Source organism: Elgaria multicarinata, chromosome 1 (genome assembly GCF_023053635.1).
Source record: "Elgaria multicarinata webbii isolate HBS135686 ecotype San Diego chromosome 1, rElgMul1.1.pri, whole genome shotgun sequence".
Taxonomy (NCBI): Eukaryota; Metazoa; Chordata; class Lepidosauria; order Squamata; family Anguidae; genus Elgaria; species Elgaria multicarinata.
The window spans coordinates 121,397,488-121,414,512 of NC_086171.1; the positions used below are offsets into that span (position 1 = coordinate 121,397,488).

Below are 17,025 nucleotides of genomic sequence, written 5' to 3' on the forward strand. Positions count from 1 at the left end.
CCCTAAGCTTTAACTCAAATTACAGCGTCTGCCTCAAGAGTAGATTTTAAATAACGCTTGCAGCAAATGCTGTGTAGTGAGAGCTACCGATCAACTTGTACTTAAATGTAAGTTATTATTTCAAGGGCAATTCATTGCCTTTTAAACTTTTTCCCCTTTCTTCAGACCGACTATATTTTGCTACTTTACGGAATAGAGCCAAAAGCACAGTAAACACCCACTATTTCTGTACGGACGAGGAACTTGTTTATGAAAAGTAAGTTTTTCTCTCTTTTTTTCCCTTTGCCTTTCTCTCTGGCCTCCCTCCTCCCAGCACTCCTGCTCACTTTCGTTTTCTCATTTGAAGTGTTTTTTTTTTTTTTTTGTCTTTTCAAGCCTGTCGCCAAGCGATTGGAGTAGGTTGTTCTCTCTGTCTCTCAAACACAATCCAAAACAAAGTAAAATACCCTTGTCATCTAGGGTCGGTTAGCGATAATGTGTTGCCAATGGGTTATTTTTAAAGCCACAAAGCCTATCTTTAAGATTAATTATATCTTAGTTGGAATCTTAAATAGAAAATGGATATTTTTCTCTTCCCCTACCCCATTTCTTGCTTTTGTCAAATGGATCCTACTCTTACGTGATTTTCAGTTTGGCAACTATAGCAAGACCTCTGTTTCTGTATTTAGAGCATTGTGTTCAATCACAATCTATCCTTTTTCTTTCTTTCTTTTCTTTTTTTAAAGAAAAGTGAGTTTATCTGTCCCGAAATGTTTAGTTTTAAGTCTCTCTTCCTACAATTTGATGAAAGAGCAAAACATCATGGCTCAACTACTACTCCGCAAATCTGTAGAGTGCATGATACTTGCATTATATTAGCCATTAACAATGTGTATTGAATTTGCAGCATTAAGTGCGCATACATACAATGGGTCATTTCAAGATTATAATGTCAACTGCAGTTTAGTGAACTTTAAAACACGGTTCTTACTAAAATCATGATTTCATTAAGCAGCTCTTGTATATATCAGATTTTTCTTGATTAGTAGGCTGTAATTGAGATTGTCCAACACCTTCTTGGGACAACACCGGAAATTCAAGTGTCCACAGAGAATAACAACCAGAGCTTTTAAGAAACTATCTTTTTCCAACGCTCACTTAGATTGCAACACTGCCTGTACATTCTCTGCTGCAGTTCCTTTCCCCAAACACAGTATAATCATGTTGTCTTGGCAGAGGAGGGTTGCCCTTAATATGCAAGATTTAGGGCAGATGGAACGAGGGGAGGGATTTGCAGTAAGTTGTTAGTAATACTTTACAATAATACCTCGACTCTAGTTGATTAGTCAGGAGCACTGTAATAAAATGTAAGTAAAACATGGGGGGGTTAGAATGTTAGTGGAGGGAAGGCTCAAAGCCTTTGTGTCTCCTTAGAATTGAATTTAGTGCCCACATATTTTTGCTCTCTTTAGAGCAATATTCGTCAAATCAAATTTAGTAGTGCTATCCTTTCACTGGGACATACAATTCAATCCTATATGTGTATTGAGGCCCAGCATCTGCCTTGAGGCACAGCATTGGGCAAAAGGCGGGATACAAATAAATATAATAATAATAATTAATAATAGTAATAATATGTGTTTGCTCAGAGGTAAGCCACATTGCATTCAATTGTGCTTATTCCTAGGTTTGGTGTGTATATTGCAGCTAATCTTTGGTGGATTGTGTCCTAAATATCCTCTCTCAAATGTTTATCACTAAAAAAGAGATTGTATTTAAAAGATCCATTTTCAATAGTAGTAAGCTATGGTGTACTGTATAAATAGCTGTTGTGTTAACTATCCTACATACCTCAATTGTAACTCTTACTCTTGAATATCTTAAACTGCTCAATGAAGGGACTTGGCTTAGCTAACAGATGATGATGATTGGGGTTTTTTAAACTACCACCTAACATGTATAACATATCCAGGAAGTAAACTATAAGAATATACACTTTCTTTTAATTATGATCAGCTATACAATATAACCACTGGTCATAATTAAAAATCAAAACATTATTAAGTTCGTGCTGAGGATGGTGGTACATGCTTGCCAACAATGATTTTCTTACTGATTTCAGGTCCATGTTGACAAGTTACAATGAGACATTACACTTGGGTTCTAGAAATATCTGAGGAATTCCACACTGCTCTCTGACTCCTAGGCCCTGTTCACACACACCGGAGCGGAGGGTTGTTGTTATGATAACTATGGAGAGGGGAGGGATAGGCAAACCACCACACTGCATGGTTCCTGTATCTCACTGTCTCTAGTTGCGGCTGATAAACCACCTGGAGCCTGTTTTAACCACCGGGGAGCCTGCCAGACGTCACAGTAAGCCACCCTAGGACCCCTTAACTCTGCTGTAGGGGGGAAAGTTAGATGAGTGATTCAGTAACCATCGTTGTCATGTTTTTCTCCCCCCCACACAACACACTATACTACTATAGTTAGCTCAGAACGCTTAGCTATCATGGCTTAGCATGACATCTGAACAGACCATCAATGTCCCTTCTGGCTGGTGTGATAAAATGTAATAGATTGCTAGGATTACTTCATTTGCCAGACAGAGTGGGTATATCATAACAGATAGTAAGGATCAATAACTTGATGAAAAAAATTGGTGGCAGCATATCTCCTGAAGTGTGGGAAGAAGGAATCACATGTAGTCAAGGGAGAAAGTAACACAAACTGGAGCAGACGTGAACCCATGACTACTGTCCAAGGTGTAGGACTAATCCTTTAAAGGACAGTTCTAACATATAGTGATCTTAAAGAGGCCAAATGCTATGAACATACATAGTGTTTACATTTCAGGATCTTTCTCTTTATTGGCCTAGCATGGGTCCTCTCTGTATGCTTATTAGTTGGTGAATATTGCAGATTATGTACATACTTAGGGATGTGGGGCAGAACATTTAATTTCCATTTCTAAAAATGTATTTACAGAATTCGTAACATGTTAGTCAGATTGAATATTTCCAAAGTTTAACATTGTGTGTGTGTGGGGAAACCATCCCTAAGAAGTGTGATAAATATAAACGTGTTGCTCTTATGGCAATGTGAATGAAAGGATTCCTTCCATCCACAAATGCTTCTGAACCAGTAGGATATCCTATTGGCAGAATGGAGCAGGAAGCAATCTTTCTTTCTGTCTGTTCCCTCTAAAAAATCTGCTCTGGGTTGACTTAATTTTTGAGGGAACAATCCTATGACCCTTAGATAGTGTCTGGGGGACATAGGATATTTTGGTTTCCTGGATCTGAGCTCAGAGCCAGAAAACCATTCTCCCCTGCCCCCTCACAGCCAGCGTGGGGAGAACCACAGTGGCTGCAGTTATGCGTTTGTAGGAGGGGAAAGGAGGCATTCCGGGGGTGGGGTGGGGAGGAGACTGAGGACATGGGAATACTAGGTATCCCCAGCTGTCTCCAGCCTCTTCACCTCCCTCCTGAATCTTCCACTAGAAGGATGAAATTGCCCATGTAGTTAAAATACAGAGCGGGAGGCACAAGGTGTCTCTTGCTCTACATAGGATACTCATAAGCCTCTAGGGCACTTCCCAAAGGATGACACCCTATTTGTTATGATAAGGTCAAGCAATGTAGAAGTAATATGGCACAATTATAATACAGTTACATTGTTAGGTGTATGCAGAATATTTGAAGGGAGGAGTAGAATGGAAAGGATACCATGTTTAGTGCCCTGCTTTTTCATCATCATTATTATTTATTATTATTTATTTTTATTATTTATTACATTTTTATCCAGCCCAATAGCCAAAGCTCTCTTGGCAGTTCACAAAAATTAGTAGCTCTTACTGCATACAAGCTTCGTGAAACAAACTTGTAGTATTTGAGATTTTGTTAATATTGATGGAAATAAAGTGCTGATGATACTGCTATGACTCTCCTCCTAAGGCAATTTGGTCCTGACACTTCTTATTCAATAGATTTAGGCACAATCCTATGCATGTTTAGACAGTCCTACAACTCCCACCGCTTACCTGCCAGCCTGGTTTGGGAATGCTCAGCGTTGTAAGTCTTTTTCTGTCTAAATATGCATAAGAGTGTGCCCTGTAATCATTCTTAAGATTCAATGAACTAGGCATGTTGAATGTTACATTTTCAAATGATACGATGCCCAACTGTGCCTAAGAATACCTATGACGCTAGCTCCATTAGCTGAACTTTCCAACATTTTAAAAACTTAACTAATATATAATCCTATTCCTGTCAACCCACAATCCTTGATCATTTTTGTATAGCAATAATTATACTTCTTGTTAGTAGGTAGTTAAACCACCAGGAAGTCTCTAAAAATCCATTTCTTAGTCATGCAAAATTGGGGGCTTTTGGTGTTTGGCTGGAGAATGTTGTCTTAAAATTTGTAGCTCTAATTTAAGAATAATTGTATTGTAATCATGGTAATTTACAAGACGATCAAAACCTAAGGAGTATCCTAGGTAGCTCAAATACTCTGTATTACATAACTAATTACCTGCTTCTGGTACAACAAAAGAAGCCATTCTTTGAAGTAGTCCATTGTAGAGCCATAGCACAGGAAGGATTTCAGAGGTAGTGCAGTCCATCTTTGCAAATGAGTACCACAATTCTGCAATCCCATTGTTTTTCTTGTTAACCGTATGTTTCTGCCTTGAGGTGACAAGGATTTCATAAGCTGTTCACTTGGTAGGGTTTGTTTGTTTTTTGCTTCATATGAATTGCTTATAGGAAGAAGTGAAGATTCCAAGGTGTACACTTAAAGAGTTTCATTTTGGAAACTTAAAAGCCTTGTTGTAAAGCAGCCTGCTCCTCAGGCCATCGTGTGCATGTGTAGTCATGTAGCGTTTTCCTCTGTGATTTAGTGTGTCTCACCTTTTTAAATCCTGTCATTTTGTACTCTCTCCTTCACAGATTTCTTATTTTCCATGCAGACTTGCTCCCCCGTTTTGGTTGCACTGTAATTGGAATGAAGTTGCTTAGTTAGTCAGTTTTTTTAAAGGGAGTTCTCAATGTGTTCTTTTATTCTGTTGGGATAAGATGGTACAGAAGACCTTGCTCTTTTTCCTCTTTCATTTTCAAGGAGTGGCAGCATTTATTCTCTAAAGATGGCCTAGATTTTTGAAACACCAGGAAGCTAGACAAAATTTAAACTAAAGTACCTTATTACTTTATCTTCTTCTCTCTTTTCTCCACAATTTTCACCTTTTAAAGCCTTTACACACTTTCTTTAATAAATCAGTATTTTTATCACCAGATGCTTCCATCTAGATGATAATTTCACACGCCCTACACATTCTGCCTGTTGGCCTCATACAACTCAGAGGTTTGGAATCTTCTCTAGTTTCAGGGAACTCTTTTTAAGTGTTTTGAATTGAACCCCCCTGCCCACCATCAATGGAGTTTAGATGGGTTTCTTAAGTATCAGGTGGCCTACCCGACTTGGTATAACTGGTAGGTGATGGTTGCTGTTTAAAATACATATCTAAAACACAGCTCCTCGAAACATCCTGGTATCCATAGGTAACCCATCCATGATGTCAAGCGGTGTCTTCTTGTTTGCCTTGAAAAAGCCTGACAATGTGAACAGGTGTGAAGAATGTGACCCTCTCCTAGGCAGAGCAAACAAAAGCTGTGGCCATCAGATGGCGGCAATTTACTACCACAGCGGGAACATTTTCTAAATGGTGCCCTGAGGGCCATGCGCCCTGACGGGCGATCGGAGATCGCGTTAGAGATATAAACAAACAAACGCAAACCACAAAGATAAAATAACAATCAAAAGAATACACACTTAGAAGAGAGAATAAAATTTGAAGAACAAATACTAGAAGAAACGCCTCCGAACTCAATAGTTTTCACTATAGCTTCCCTAACGATGCAAGCACAATGGCGGTCGACAGAGACTGAGGGGAAGTCGGGAACCGTTGAACTTGCACAGTTGACGGTGGGGGAGGGTTCCCGCCTAAAATGCCTCTAGCTATGGAAGTTTCCCGAAGATGCTCTGCGCAGGCGCAGAGCCCATGTGGGTGTGAATGCACAGATGACCACTCGAAGAACTACGGTTACAGGTAAGCAACCTGTCTGTATCCATAGGTAACCCATCCATGATGTCACGTTTTAATATTCTAAGAAAAATCTGTCTAGTTTCTCCATACATGACTCTCCATGTGATCCTTTAATCATCATTTTTAGAACTAAAAACTCATAGCCTCTTAAGCCTTTTGTCAGAGGGCTTTAACCCCTTACCATTTGAGTTGCTTACCTTTTCTGTACCTTTTCAAACTTTAATCCTTCCTGAATACAGCAAGCAGAACTGTGACAATATTCTAAATGGTACATATTATAGGTTTGTATATGGCATCATGTTTTTCTTTTCAGTCTTTTCCTGTTGTTAAATTTGTACACAACCTGCCTTGCTACCAACTAACGCTTTTAATGATTTGTCATGATCCACCATACTGATTGTGACTATCTAGAAAAACATTGAGATCCCAACTTTGTTGAGGTTTTTGGTATTGTGTTTATATGAATTGAAGCTTATCTGTCATTTGTTTGTACTAAGTCATCAAATTTGGAAAGTTCCTTTTGGACCTTTTCTGCAGCTTGGAATTTCACCATCCTGAAAGATCTAGTGTCATCTGCAAGCATGAGTATCTTGTTCACACTCAAATCCATATGAAATACGAAAAAGTTAAGCAACGCTAATTCCAATATGTATTGTTGAGGAACTCCACTATCTACTTTCTCCATTGTGAAACTATGGTTCAGTTCAGATGATACATTAGTCAGCAGTGGACTATTTAATAAACCGTTAATTAAATAGTTCCCCATTGACTAAAGTATCATCTGTTGGGCAAAACTCACGCCACGGTTGGTTATTTCCAAAAAAATAACCAGTGGAGATAACCTTGCCATGCAAGGATCTGAGCTGCTGTTGTGACGATCAGGTTGGATCCGTCCACATCCCGTCCCCATTCATGTGAACAGAAGGGGAATCCTTTGCTGAGGCAGGAGGGATGCTTGCGCCTCCGATTCCCCTGCATCCTTCCTGCTTCAGCAAAGGATTCCCCTTCTGTTCACATGAATAGGGAAGGGATGTGGAAGAATCTGACCTGCTCGTCACAGCAGCAGTTCAGATCCTTGTGCAGCCCTCTGTCGCTGTTATTTCCATAGCAACGGGGCAGTGGGCGGAGTAGTTGTAGCCACCCTGTCCTCTTGACAGGAGGTGGGATTGATCTGCTGCTCTGGCCGTCACTTGGCAATGGGTGCGCCGTGTCTCCGAGCGGTGAGACTATCCTACTCCCTTACCCCCCTCCATGGAACGGCAGCGCCCTAGTAAGGTAAGCGGTAACCAGCACCGCCATTCGGTGGGAGGAGCCAAGAGTAGGTGGGAGAGATAACAACTCAACCGAGTGGAAATAGTCCACTCCACAGAGCAGCATTTTCGTGTTGCCGAAAGATGCCACACATATAGCCATCCATGGAGTGGACTATTTCCACTCTGGACTAAAGTGTCATCCGAACGCACCCTGTGTGTATGTGTGTGGGAGGTTAAAAAGAAGGCAAGAATAATCTGTAGGAGGGCTTTTTTTCCGACTTACCCTATGATTGCTTAGTTTCCTAAAAGTCCATTGAAGCGCGATTTCTTTTCCAAAGACTACACCTCAGCAGTTATTCTTCAATAACACCGGCCTTGATCATGCTTTCTAGTAATTTACTTGGGGAAAAAGTGGGGCTGATATATCATAATTTTCTGCGTTATGTAATTAAAATGGTGTTGCATGGACTGCTTTCTACTTTTTTGATAAGGAGGCTGGCTTTATTCTTGTTAGCTACCTTCAGAGACACTTTTGGCAGAAAGGCCAGATATAAATTTAATAAAAGAATGTCTACCTCTGATAGTTACAACTTAATTGTTGTTTAAACATCAAATCTCTTTGTCTTGCTTACTGTTTCTGATGCATTAGACGTGTGTTTTTTATCTTAAGAAATGTGCTCCTCAAATTCCTTCTTGGCTTGCCTTACCCATTTACATTTGACTTGTCAGAGTGTGTGCACTTAAAAAAGATTTTAAACTTAAAAAAAGATTTACTGCAGCTTTAAACTTGTTTATACTTTTTAAATTGGTAGCATAAATTTTATTAATCCTCATAGTGATTTTATACATGTGTGTACTTCCTGAAGAGATTTATGATCTTAATTTTACTTTACAGGTTTAACTAATTATTTAATTTTTGAGAGAGTATAAAATTAAAACACTCTTTTAGTTAACCAGGGCAAGTCTCCGCTCATACTGTTGAACTTGATGGCTCCTGTTTTCAAGACATTTTGGTGATTCTTTCTTGAGCAGACCCTAAACATGTCTTAGGTGTGAATAAAGTGTTGCCTTTCTTTGGAGATGTTGGTCAAGTCATAATTTACAGCAGATCTGTGGTTTGGATCAAACAGGATTGGATTGGAAGATGTTCTTAGTTAGCATAATTCAGCAGATTCTGTTGTGCACCTGGAAGGCTTTTCTGACATCACAGGCTGGTATCAGTACGGTACAGTATCATGAGCCTTCTATATATGTAGTGTCAATATTTGTAGCCTCAATATATGCAGTGCTGGAGAAAACTCCAGAACTTGCCAGGTGACTGTAAATTCAGTGGATTTGGCCTATCTAGGGCTGAGAATCGTGGGGAGGCAGATGGCACAGGCAAAGCATTAGGCATTCTGAACCATCTTTTATTCTCTTTATGGTTTTGTAACTGTTATAAGATAAATCTATATCTAGAAATTATCTTTTCATCCTGAATATGACCAATTCTATGTTGACTTAGGCCAGACCTACACCAAACAGGATAAAACACTTTGAAAGCATCATGACTGTTGTTCTAGGCGATGTAGGATTGTGTGATAGACACTGTCTATTACTATTACTGGGTCAGAATTCTTGATCCTTGCCTTGTGCATCATCCCCATGGTGTTTCAGCCATCATGAAGTCAGGTTCACCTGTGCAATTTAAGTAATTGTTCATATGATGGTATAAAAGATGGATTTGCCCATCATAGGGTAGTCCTGTAAACGTAGTTCATGGATCAAGATACCAATCAAAGTTCCTTTGACTTCCAGAAAGAGAAAATGTTCCATTTTGGGACTGCCCTTGAAGACTGTCCGGAAACTTCATTCTAGTACAGAATGCAGCTGCCCCCTCCCACAGGGAACATCTCCTGTACAAGATCCCCCAGCCCAAGCTCAAGCCCTGAAGATACTCTGTTGAGTTCTACTTCAGAGTCCATCTTATGGGGAAAGTAGGGTAGCCTACAAAAAGGAGCAGGGCCATTTCTGTAGCAGCCTTGGTGTTCTTGAAGAAGAATTCCAGAAAGGAACACACAGCTTCCTTCCTACTGTCTTTTTGAAGGTAGGTTAAGGCTGCAGTCTTTAGAATAACTTTTAGTTCTGAGTAGGCAAGCTTATGACTGGATTCTAAAACTTCCTGATTTGCTGCTCCATACTTTGGTCTTTTTTGTTATCTGCTTCTGTTTTTATTCTTAACATGTCTTAATGTATCTGATTTTTTAAAATGAAATAAGGCAGCAATCCTGTGTCCCCTAGACATTGTCTGAGGAGCCATATGATACTAGGGATTCCACCCTCCAAGATTGGGGACTTTGTTCCGAGCTTGGAAGGGGTAGTCAGAGATCCAACTCTTCTCCCCTACCCCCTCGCAGTCGGGCATGGAAAGAATCTTGCCAGCTGCCTTCCAATGTTGGAAAATCTAGCTCAGAGAGGGAAAGGGGGGCATTCCGATATGAGTTACCTCTGAAGCTCTGTCAACCTCTTTCTCTCCCCCTCTGAAGCACTATTGCTAGATGGGCTAAAAAACCTGTCTAGTGAAATATGCAAGGTGGGAGGACGGAGAGGTGAAGATCGTCTCCTCTGCTCCCCCTGCATTGGATGATCAGAAGCCTCCAAGTTCAGGGGTTTCTGATCATCAGGATGCAATGGGTAGGATTTCACCCCAAAATAGTTACAGCTTCCATCCTCCTCCTGCCCCTTTCTCCAAAGACTTAATTCCAGCCATTCATGTATGCTATGCTTTTACTTATCATCTGACACTTTTTCACATAAAGAAAAAAAGTTTATGGATCAGAGTTTGATGATTGAAATCCTACTGATCTACATGAAACTTCTTCCTATGTTTCCTGTTGTAAGAATAAAACGCAGTTATCTTATTTGTAATAGCATTGCTTTGATAACTTAGGTTCAAGTTTGTACTGTAACTGCCATGTCTCATATGCCAGCTATTTTAATTCCCTATAGTAGCTGTGCCAAGTCCAATTAAATATTTTATGATTAAACATTAGAACCTGTCATGCCAAGAAAAATGAATGAGCTTGTATATTGCCAAATGAAAATAAAAAAGCTGGAGAGGCCAATTATTACATTTTCAATCCAATTTATTGGAAGCTATTCTTCATGTTAAGTTGGCAAATATCTGTTATATGTTTTTGTTCTGCTCAAAGGTACTATTTTTTTATAATGTTTACCTTGTAATAAAAATGGTGAAAAGTAAAGGAGAAAAAAATGATCATTCGTAACAAGGCTGACTTAGACTTGTAATTAATTAATGAGTTGGGAACTGGCAAATGGCTTATTCTACTAGAAGAATGCTAGCTCTTGTTTTGTTCTTTGCAAGCGGATCTAGGCTTGGCATATCACACTTGACTGGTTAGTGCACAATAGGCTTTCATTTGGCCAAAATACTCTCTAGTAGTTGGTCTGTATCTGTTTCAGTTTGAGGTAGCGCATGAGAGCCTTGACTCCTTAAGTGCCTCGCTCCTAGAATGAAGTCTCTTTGCTCCTTCTGAAATCTGTCACAACTGTTATTTATTTATTTATTAGATTTTTATACTGCCCAATAGCCGAAGCTCTCTGGGCGGTTCACAAAAATTAAAACCATAATAAAACAACCAACAGGTTAAAAACACAAATACAAAATACAGTATAAAAAGCACAACCAGGATAAAACCACGCAGCAAAATTGATATAAGATTAAAATACAGAGTTAGAACAGTAAAATTTAAATTTAAGTTAAAATTCAGTGTTAAAATACTGAGAGAATAAAAAAGTCTTCAGCTGGTGATGAAAAGAGTACAGTGTAGGTGCCAGGCGGACCTCTCTTGGGAACACATTCCACAGTCAGGGTGCCACAACGGAATTAAGTCTTTGGAGAAAGCCCTCCTCCTAGTAGCCACCTGCCTCACTTCCTTTGGCAGGGGCTCAAGGAGAAGGGCCCCTGAAGATGATCTTAAGGTCCAGGCAGGTACATATGAGAGGAAGTGTTCCTTCAAATAACCTGGCCCCAAACCGTTTAGGTCTTTGAATGTCAATACCAACACTTTGAATCGGGCCCAGACCTGGACTGGTAGCCAATGAAGTTGTAAAAGTACTGGCATAATATGATCTCGCCGGCCAGTTTCCAAACGGGCTGCCCTGTTTTGTACCAGCTAAAGTTTCCGGACAGTTTTCAAAGGCAGCCCCACGTGTAACGCATTGCAGTAATCCCAATGAGAGGTTATCAGAGCATGGATAACTGTAGCTAGGCTATCTCTGTCCAGATAAGGGCGTAGTTTGTATACCAACCTAAGCTGATAAAAGGTGCTCTTTGCCACTGAGTTCACCTGTGCCTCAAGTGACAGTTCTGGATCCAAGAGCACCCCCAAACTATGGACCCGATCCTTTAGGGAGAGTGCAACCCCGTCCAGGACAGGGCAAACATCACCTCGCCAGACAGAAGAGCCAACCACTAACAGTACCTCTGTCTTGTCTGGATTGAGTCCCAGTTTATTAGCCCTCATCCAGTCCATTACCGTGCTCAGGCACTGGTTCAGAACATCCACTGCCTCACCTGGGTTTGATGAAAAGGAATGGTAGAGCTGGATATCATCCGCATATTTATTGGAATTTGCTAGTGTTGTATAAGTGGAAATACTCTGAGCAGATGCAAAAGCAACTATACTTGACAGTAGGCTACATCATGTACTCCTATTTCAATTAATTAAATTCCTAGAGTTGGAAGATCTAAAGACGGTAGTGCATGGTGGTAGTGCATGATAGTGGTAACTTCGAGGCTCGACTTCTGCAATGCGCTCTACGTGGGGCTACCTCTGTGCCTAGTCCAGAAACTTCAATTAGTCCAAAAGATGGCAGCCAGGCTGGTCACTGGTACACCTAGGGGTGACCACATTACGCCAGTTTTAAAATCTCTTCACTGGCTGCCGATTAGTTTCCGGGCAAAGTACAAAGTGTTGGTTATTACCTTTAAAGCCCTACATGGTTTGAGTCCAGGCTACCTGTTGGATCGCCTTCTCCCGTACAATCCGCCCTGCACACTCAGGTCCTCTGGGAAGAATCCACTTCAGCTAGCAAAAACTAGATTAACAACTATTACCCAGAGGACCTTTTCTTCTGCTGCTCCCAGACTGGAATGGCCTGCCGGAGGAGATTCGTCAACTTCACAGTCTTTTAGAATTTAAAAAAGCAATAAAGACTGATCTATTCCGGCAGGTCTATCCAGTGAAATTTTAGAATGTTTTCAGGATGTTTTAAAGATGTTTTAATCATATATGGTATGTTTTAATCCATTTTAATGTGTATTTTATATCATGTTTTTATACTGTTTGTTTTATACTTTGAATTGTTTTATTTATTTATTTATTTATTTATTACATTTTTATACCGCCCAATAGCCGAAGCTCTCTGGGCGGTTCACAAAAATTAAAATCATCATAAAACAACCAACAAGTTAAAAATACAAATACAAAATACAATATAAAAAGCACAACCAGGATAAAACCACGCAGCAAAATTGATATAAGGTTAAAATACAGACTTAAAACAGTATAATTTAAATTTAAGTTAAAATTAAGTGTTAAAATACTGAGTGAATAAAAAGGTCTTCAGCTGGCGACGAAAGGAGTACAGTGTAGGCGCCAGGCGGACCTCTCTGGGGAGCTCATTCCACAACCGGGGTGCCACAGCGGAGAAAGCCCTCCTCCTAGTAGCCACCTGCCTCACTTCCTTTGGCAGGGGCTCACGGAGAAGGGCCCCTGTAGATGATCTTAAGGTCCGGGTAGGTACATATGGGAGGAGGCGTTCCTTCAAATAACCTGGCCCCAAACCGTTTAGGGCTTTAAATGTCAATACCAGCACTTTGAATCGGGCCCGGACCTGGACTGGCAGCCAATGAAGTTGTAAAAGGACTGGCGTAATGTGATCTCGCCAGCCAGTCCCTGTTAGTAAACGGGCTGCCCTGTTTTGTACCAGCTGAAGTTTTTAGTTTTTGTTTTTGTGAACTGCCCAGGGAGCTTTGGCTATTGAGCGGTATAAAAATGCAAATAATAATAATAATAATATAATTATAATGTTGCTGTAGAACAAGTACCTGCCTTTTCGATATTGTTTTCCCTCTCTTTTTTGCCTTTGACACTTGTAAGTGCAAATAACACTGAAGAGTCAAGCCACAGTTACATTATAGATGAATGTGCCTCTCTGTTTGAACTGAAAATGAAAAATGAAGGTTTAGCCACATCCAGCACCATAGAGGGGGTAATCAACATATATGACAATAAGCTTTTTGTCTTGGCAAATATCTCACAGAATTATTAAACTGAATGTTCATTTGCACAGCATGTCACTCAAAACCCTGGGCTTCCAAAACCAAGATTTTAAATGACTTTAATGAAAATACACATGTGTTTTCAGAGAACGCTTATGTCAAACCACTTAGGTGTCTGTGCAAGTGTCTGGTCTCCTGTTAACTCAGACAAGCACACTTTCTGGCAAACTGACATGGGACACCCAAATCAGTGAGCCTTACTTATTGCAGGAAATCCCATGGCAAAAGCTTAATGGTTACACACTTCAGAATTTCATCTAGCTGATGGTCAGAGCTTATAGGTGCTAAGAAATTCCAAAGCAGTCAAAAGCTGATCACTGCAATAGCAACATGGTACCTACGATATGTAGGGCAGTATCCAACTCTGTCATTCCATTAGCGCAAATTATGTTGCGCTAGCAGAAACTAGTTCTGAATTATGAGCAAGAGAAGAATCCAACTAAATTTATGTTTCCGCAAGCATGATTGTGCAGCTGGTTGTACAACTCCTTGCACAAGTGTAATGGGCAACCACTTGCACATTGGAAAGATTCAGAGAGCTCCGCTAGTATTATTTGAGTTTACAGAATGACACCATTGAATACTGAGCATAGATTCCTGCGCGATAGCATTGTTCTTTGCTGGCAATGAGGATTGCATAGAAGTGGAGATGAGGGGAGGGAAGACTGCAAGGTTAGTATTAGAGTTGGTTTTATAATTAAAATTCTAGTGTGCGCATACACACACACTCACATTGTCTTATATGGAGTTCTTTTTTCTTTTTTAAAAAGGCGTACTGTTTGGATAGTGATCAGTGTTCCCACCTGTTTTTTACTTTAGCCCAAGAAATAAGCTGAGGAGGACTTCTGTTGGGGCTAGTGAAATCTGTCCTGTCCCATGTGTCTCCCCTCTGCCCTTCCAGAAGGAAGGTTGCTGTGAAAATAAAGATCTACTTTTATACTTGAATGGTGTAGCTCATATGTCTGAGGTGGGATAGGCCTCTTCCCTGCATAAGCTTCATTCCTTAACAGTAATAATGTGACTGCTTCTACCTGAGAGTGGCCTCCTTCATGCTTCATTTTTACCTCAAAACTGCTAGGCCTCGATGCTGCTGTTTGGTTTTTACTATGTTCTAACCTTGTAGCTCATAAAGGAAAGGGACTGCCAACTGTCTTATAAGGGGCAGAGGGAACAGGACTCTTACTGGGTGCATCATGGGACAAAATTAACTAGGTGAATCTTTACCTGACATACGAGGATGGAAGCAGCCCTTGGGGATATTCTGCCTGTACTTAAGCTGAATGACAGCCAGAATTCAGTTCCCACCTCCAGATGTTGGGGGAAACCACCTAGTGATTTTTTGCCTGTCACCCAGGTGTTAGACACAGAGCTAACAGCTCCAACAGTTGAATGATATGAGGAAACTGATAGAAGCAGTTGCACTGCTATTGCTAAGAGACAAGGCTTATGTGGGGAACAAGCTTAATCTATGTCAGACACATGAATTGCACCTTTCAAATATAATGATTGCCCTGAATTTTCAAGGCATTTCTCCTTCAGTGGGAGGGGAGACAGATTTCAAAGCCCTGACAGATGTTATTCTCAGCTATTTCCAGGGCTAAAGACAAAAAGGATGGGGACAGTGACCAGCCACTGTTCACTCCACCTCCTTTTTAAACATGGTTGCATCTTTTAAAAAATTGGGTGACAAATAAAGTAAAGCTATGCATAAAATAACTATTGGAGGATAATAAATATCATATATTATTTGTACTAACATTGAAATGGTGCTGACACAATATGAATTTGTCACTGAACAAAATTTCTCTTCTCATAGCATGTACTTCTTTTCTGTGGAAACACACACAAATATTAACTCTGATGTGCTCTTGCACAATAACACTATGCAACATTTGTACCTTTTGGATTTTACAAAAGCATCTTTGTTTTGGTCATATTTTTACAGGAAATGCCCTATTACAGGAAATGTCATGTCCCCGACGCAAGAAAAATAGATAGTTGTGATATTGTAGCACAGATACCCTTGTTGTTGCCTGTTCTGTGTGTGTGTGTGTGTGTGTGTGTGTGTGTGTTGTGGTCAAATTGAAATTTGAACAGAGTCTAACAGAAAAGAAAAGCCAGGTGAATTCAATTTATTTCTGAAAAGAATTGTTAAAGAAGAAATATCCTATTGCTACTAGGGCTGTGCACAGACCCCCCCTGATCTGCTTTGGCACCCGATCCGGACCTTCCTAATCAGGCCCAATCCGCCTCGGACTGATCCGGACTTCCCCCGATCTGCCTCGGAGCTTACAGATGGATTAATGGTTGACATCTGTGGAAAATTTGAGAATGATATGTTCACAGGTTTTGTTGCAATTAATTTTTTATAATTGGATTTCTCAGGTAATCCAAAGTGCTATAACTTTTTCATTTTTCAAGATACCATCATGAATCTCGTTGAGATTATAGATGGGTTCATGGTTGTCATCTATGGAAATTTTGAGAATGATCTGTTCACAGGTTTTGTCGCAAATAATTTTTAAAAATTGGATTTTTCAAAGGAACAGTTCAAGCAGTCTCCCTTAGCAAAGAGAGAAGGTCTGTGTATTCAAGAGAAGATCAGACACTATCCATTGATGTGCAAATCAATCTCCCCTTTTGTGTTGTAAAAGCTGGGCTAGCAGAGCCTGAGGGTGTTCCCATTCAGACTCCAATTAGCAGTGAAGGACTGTAAGTTAGGGACTAGGTAGGTACAGCACAGAGAATGTGGCTAGTGGCTACGCAAAGCAGAACAACAATACTGGACACCTGTGCAAGTGCTTCACACAGGCAGTCACAGACTCAGTCAGAAGAACCAGCAGTCAGTGATGATTGAGGAGCACAGAACTCAGCAAGCCCAAGATTGTCTCTATTTTCAATTGTGCAGCGTAAAAGTGCAAACCGACCCAGCAAGGCGGGCACAGTGGTGCCAAAACCATAGACAGGGAGAGATGCTTTGCTTTGGCATCCCCTTAATTGGAGGATAGGTAGGTATAGGGATGGATCCCTTTGGGTTCCTTCCTTCCTTCAGAGTTGAGTTTATGAACTGTAACTAAGCACAGCCACTCATAATAATATGATGATGATGGAAAATGATGAGCAAAGTCCTGATACTACTTTCTCATCTTTCAGTTGAGAAGGAGATGGCAATACTCCTCCTCCTACTTCCAGGGCACTGAAATTGCTGCTTCCACCTGCCTCTGCCAACGGGTTAGTTTGCCCGGCCTCAAAAAGTGACCTGCGTGTACAGTAGTGGCAGAATCAGGCACCTCTGTCTGCTGCTGCTGCCCCAGCCAAGAAGGGCACCTGATCAGTTT

General features: G+C 40.5%; 1 protein-coding gene across 2 annotated transcripts in view; it reads left to right on the forward strand.

The window, feature by feature from the left end:
* CDC14A (cell division cycle 14A) overlaps positions 1–17,025 on the forward strand; it is an 85,339-nt gene that overhangs the window by 920 nt on the left and 67,394 nt on the right. For both annotated transcript variants that reach the window (XM_063135693.1, XM_063135701.1), the window contains exon 2: positions 166–256. In XM_063135693.1, the coding sequence (XP_062991763.1) occupies positions 166–256 (91 nt within the window). The remainder of the gene's footprint in view (positions 1–165; positions 257–17,025) is intronic.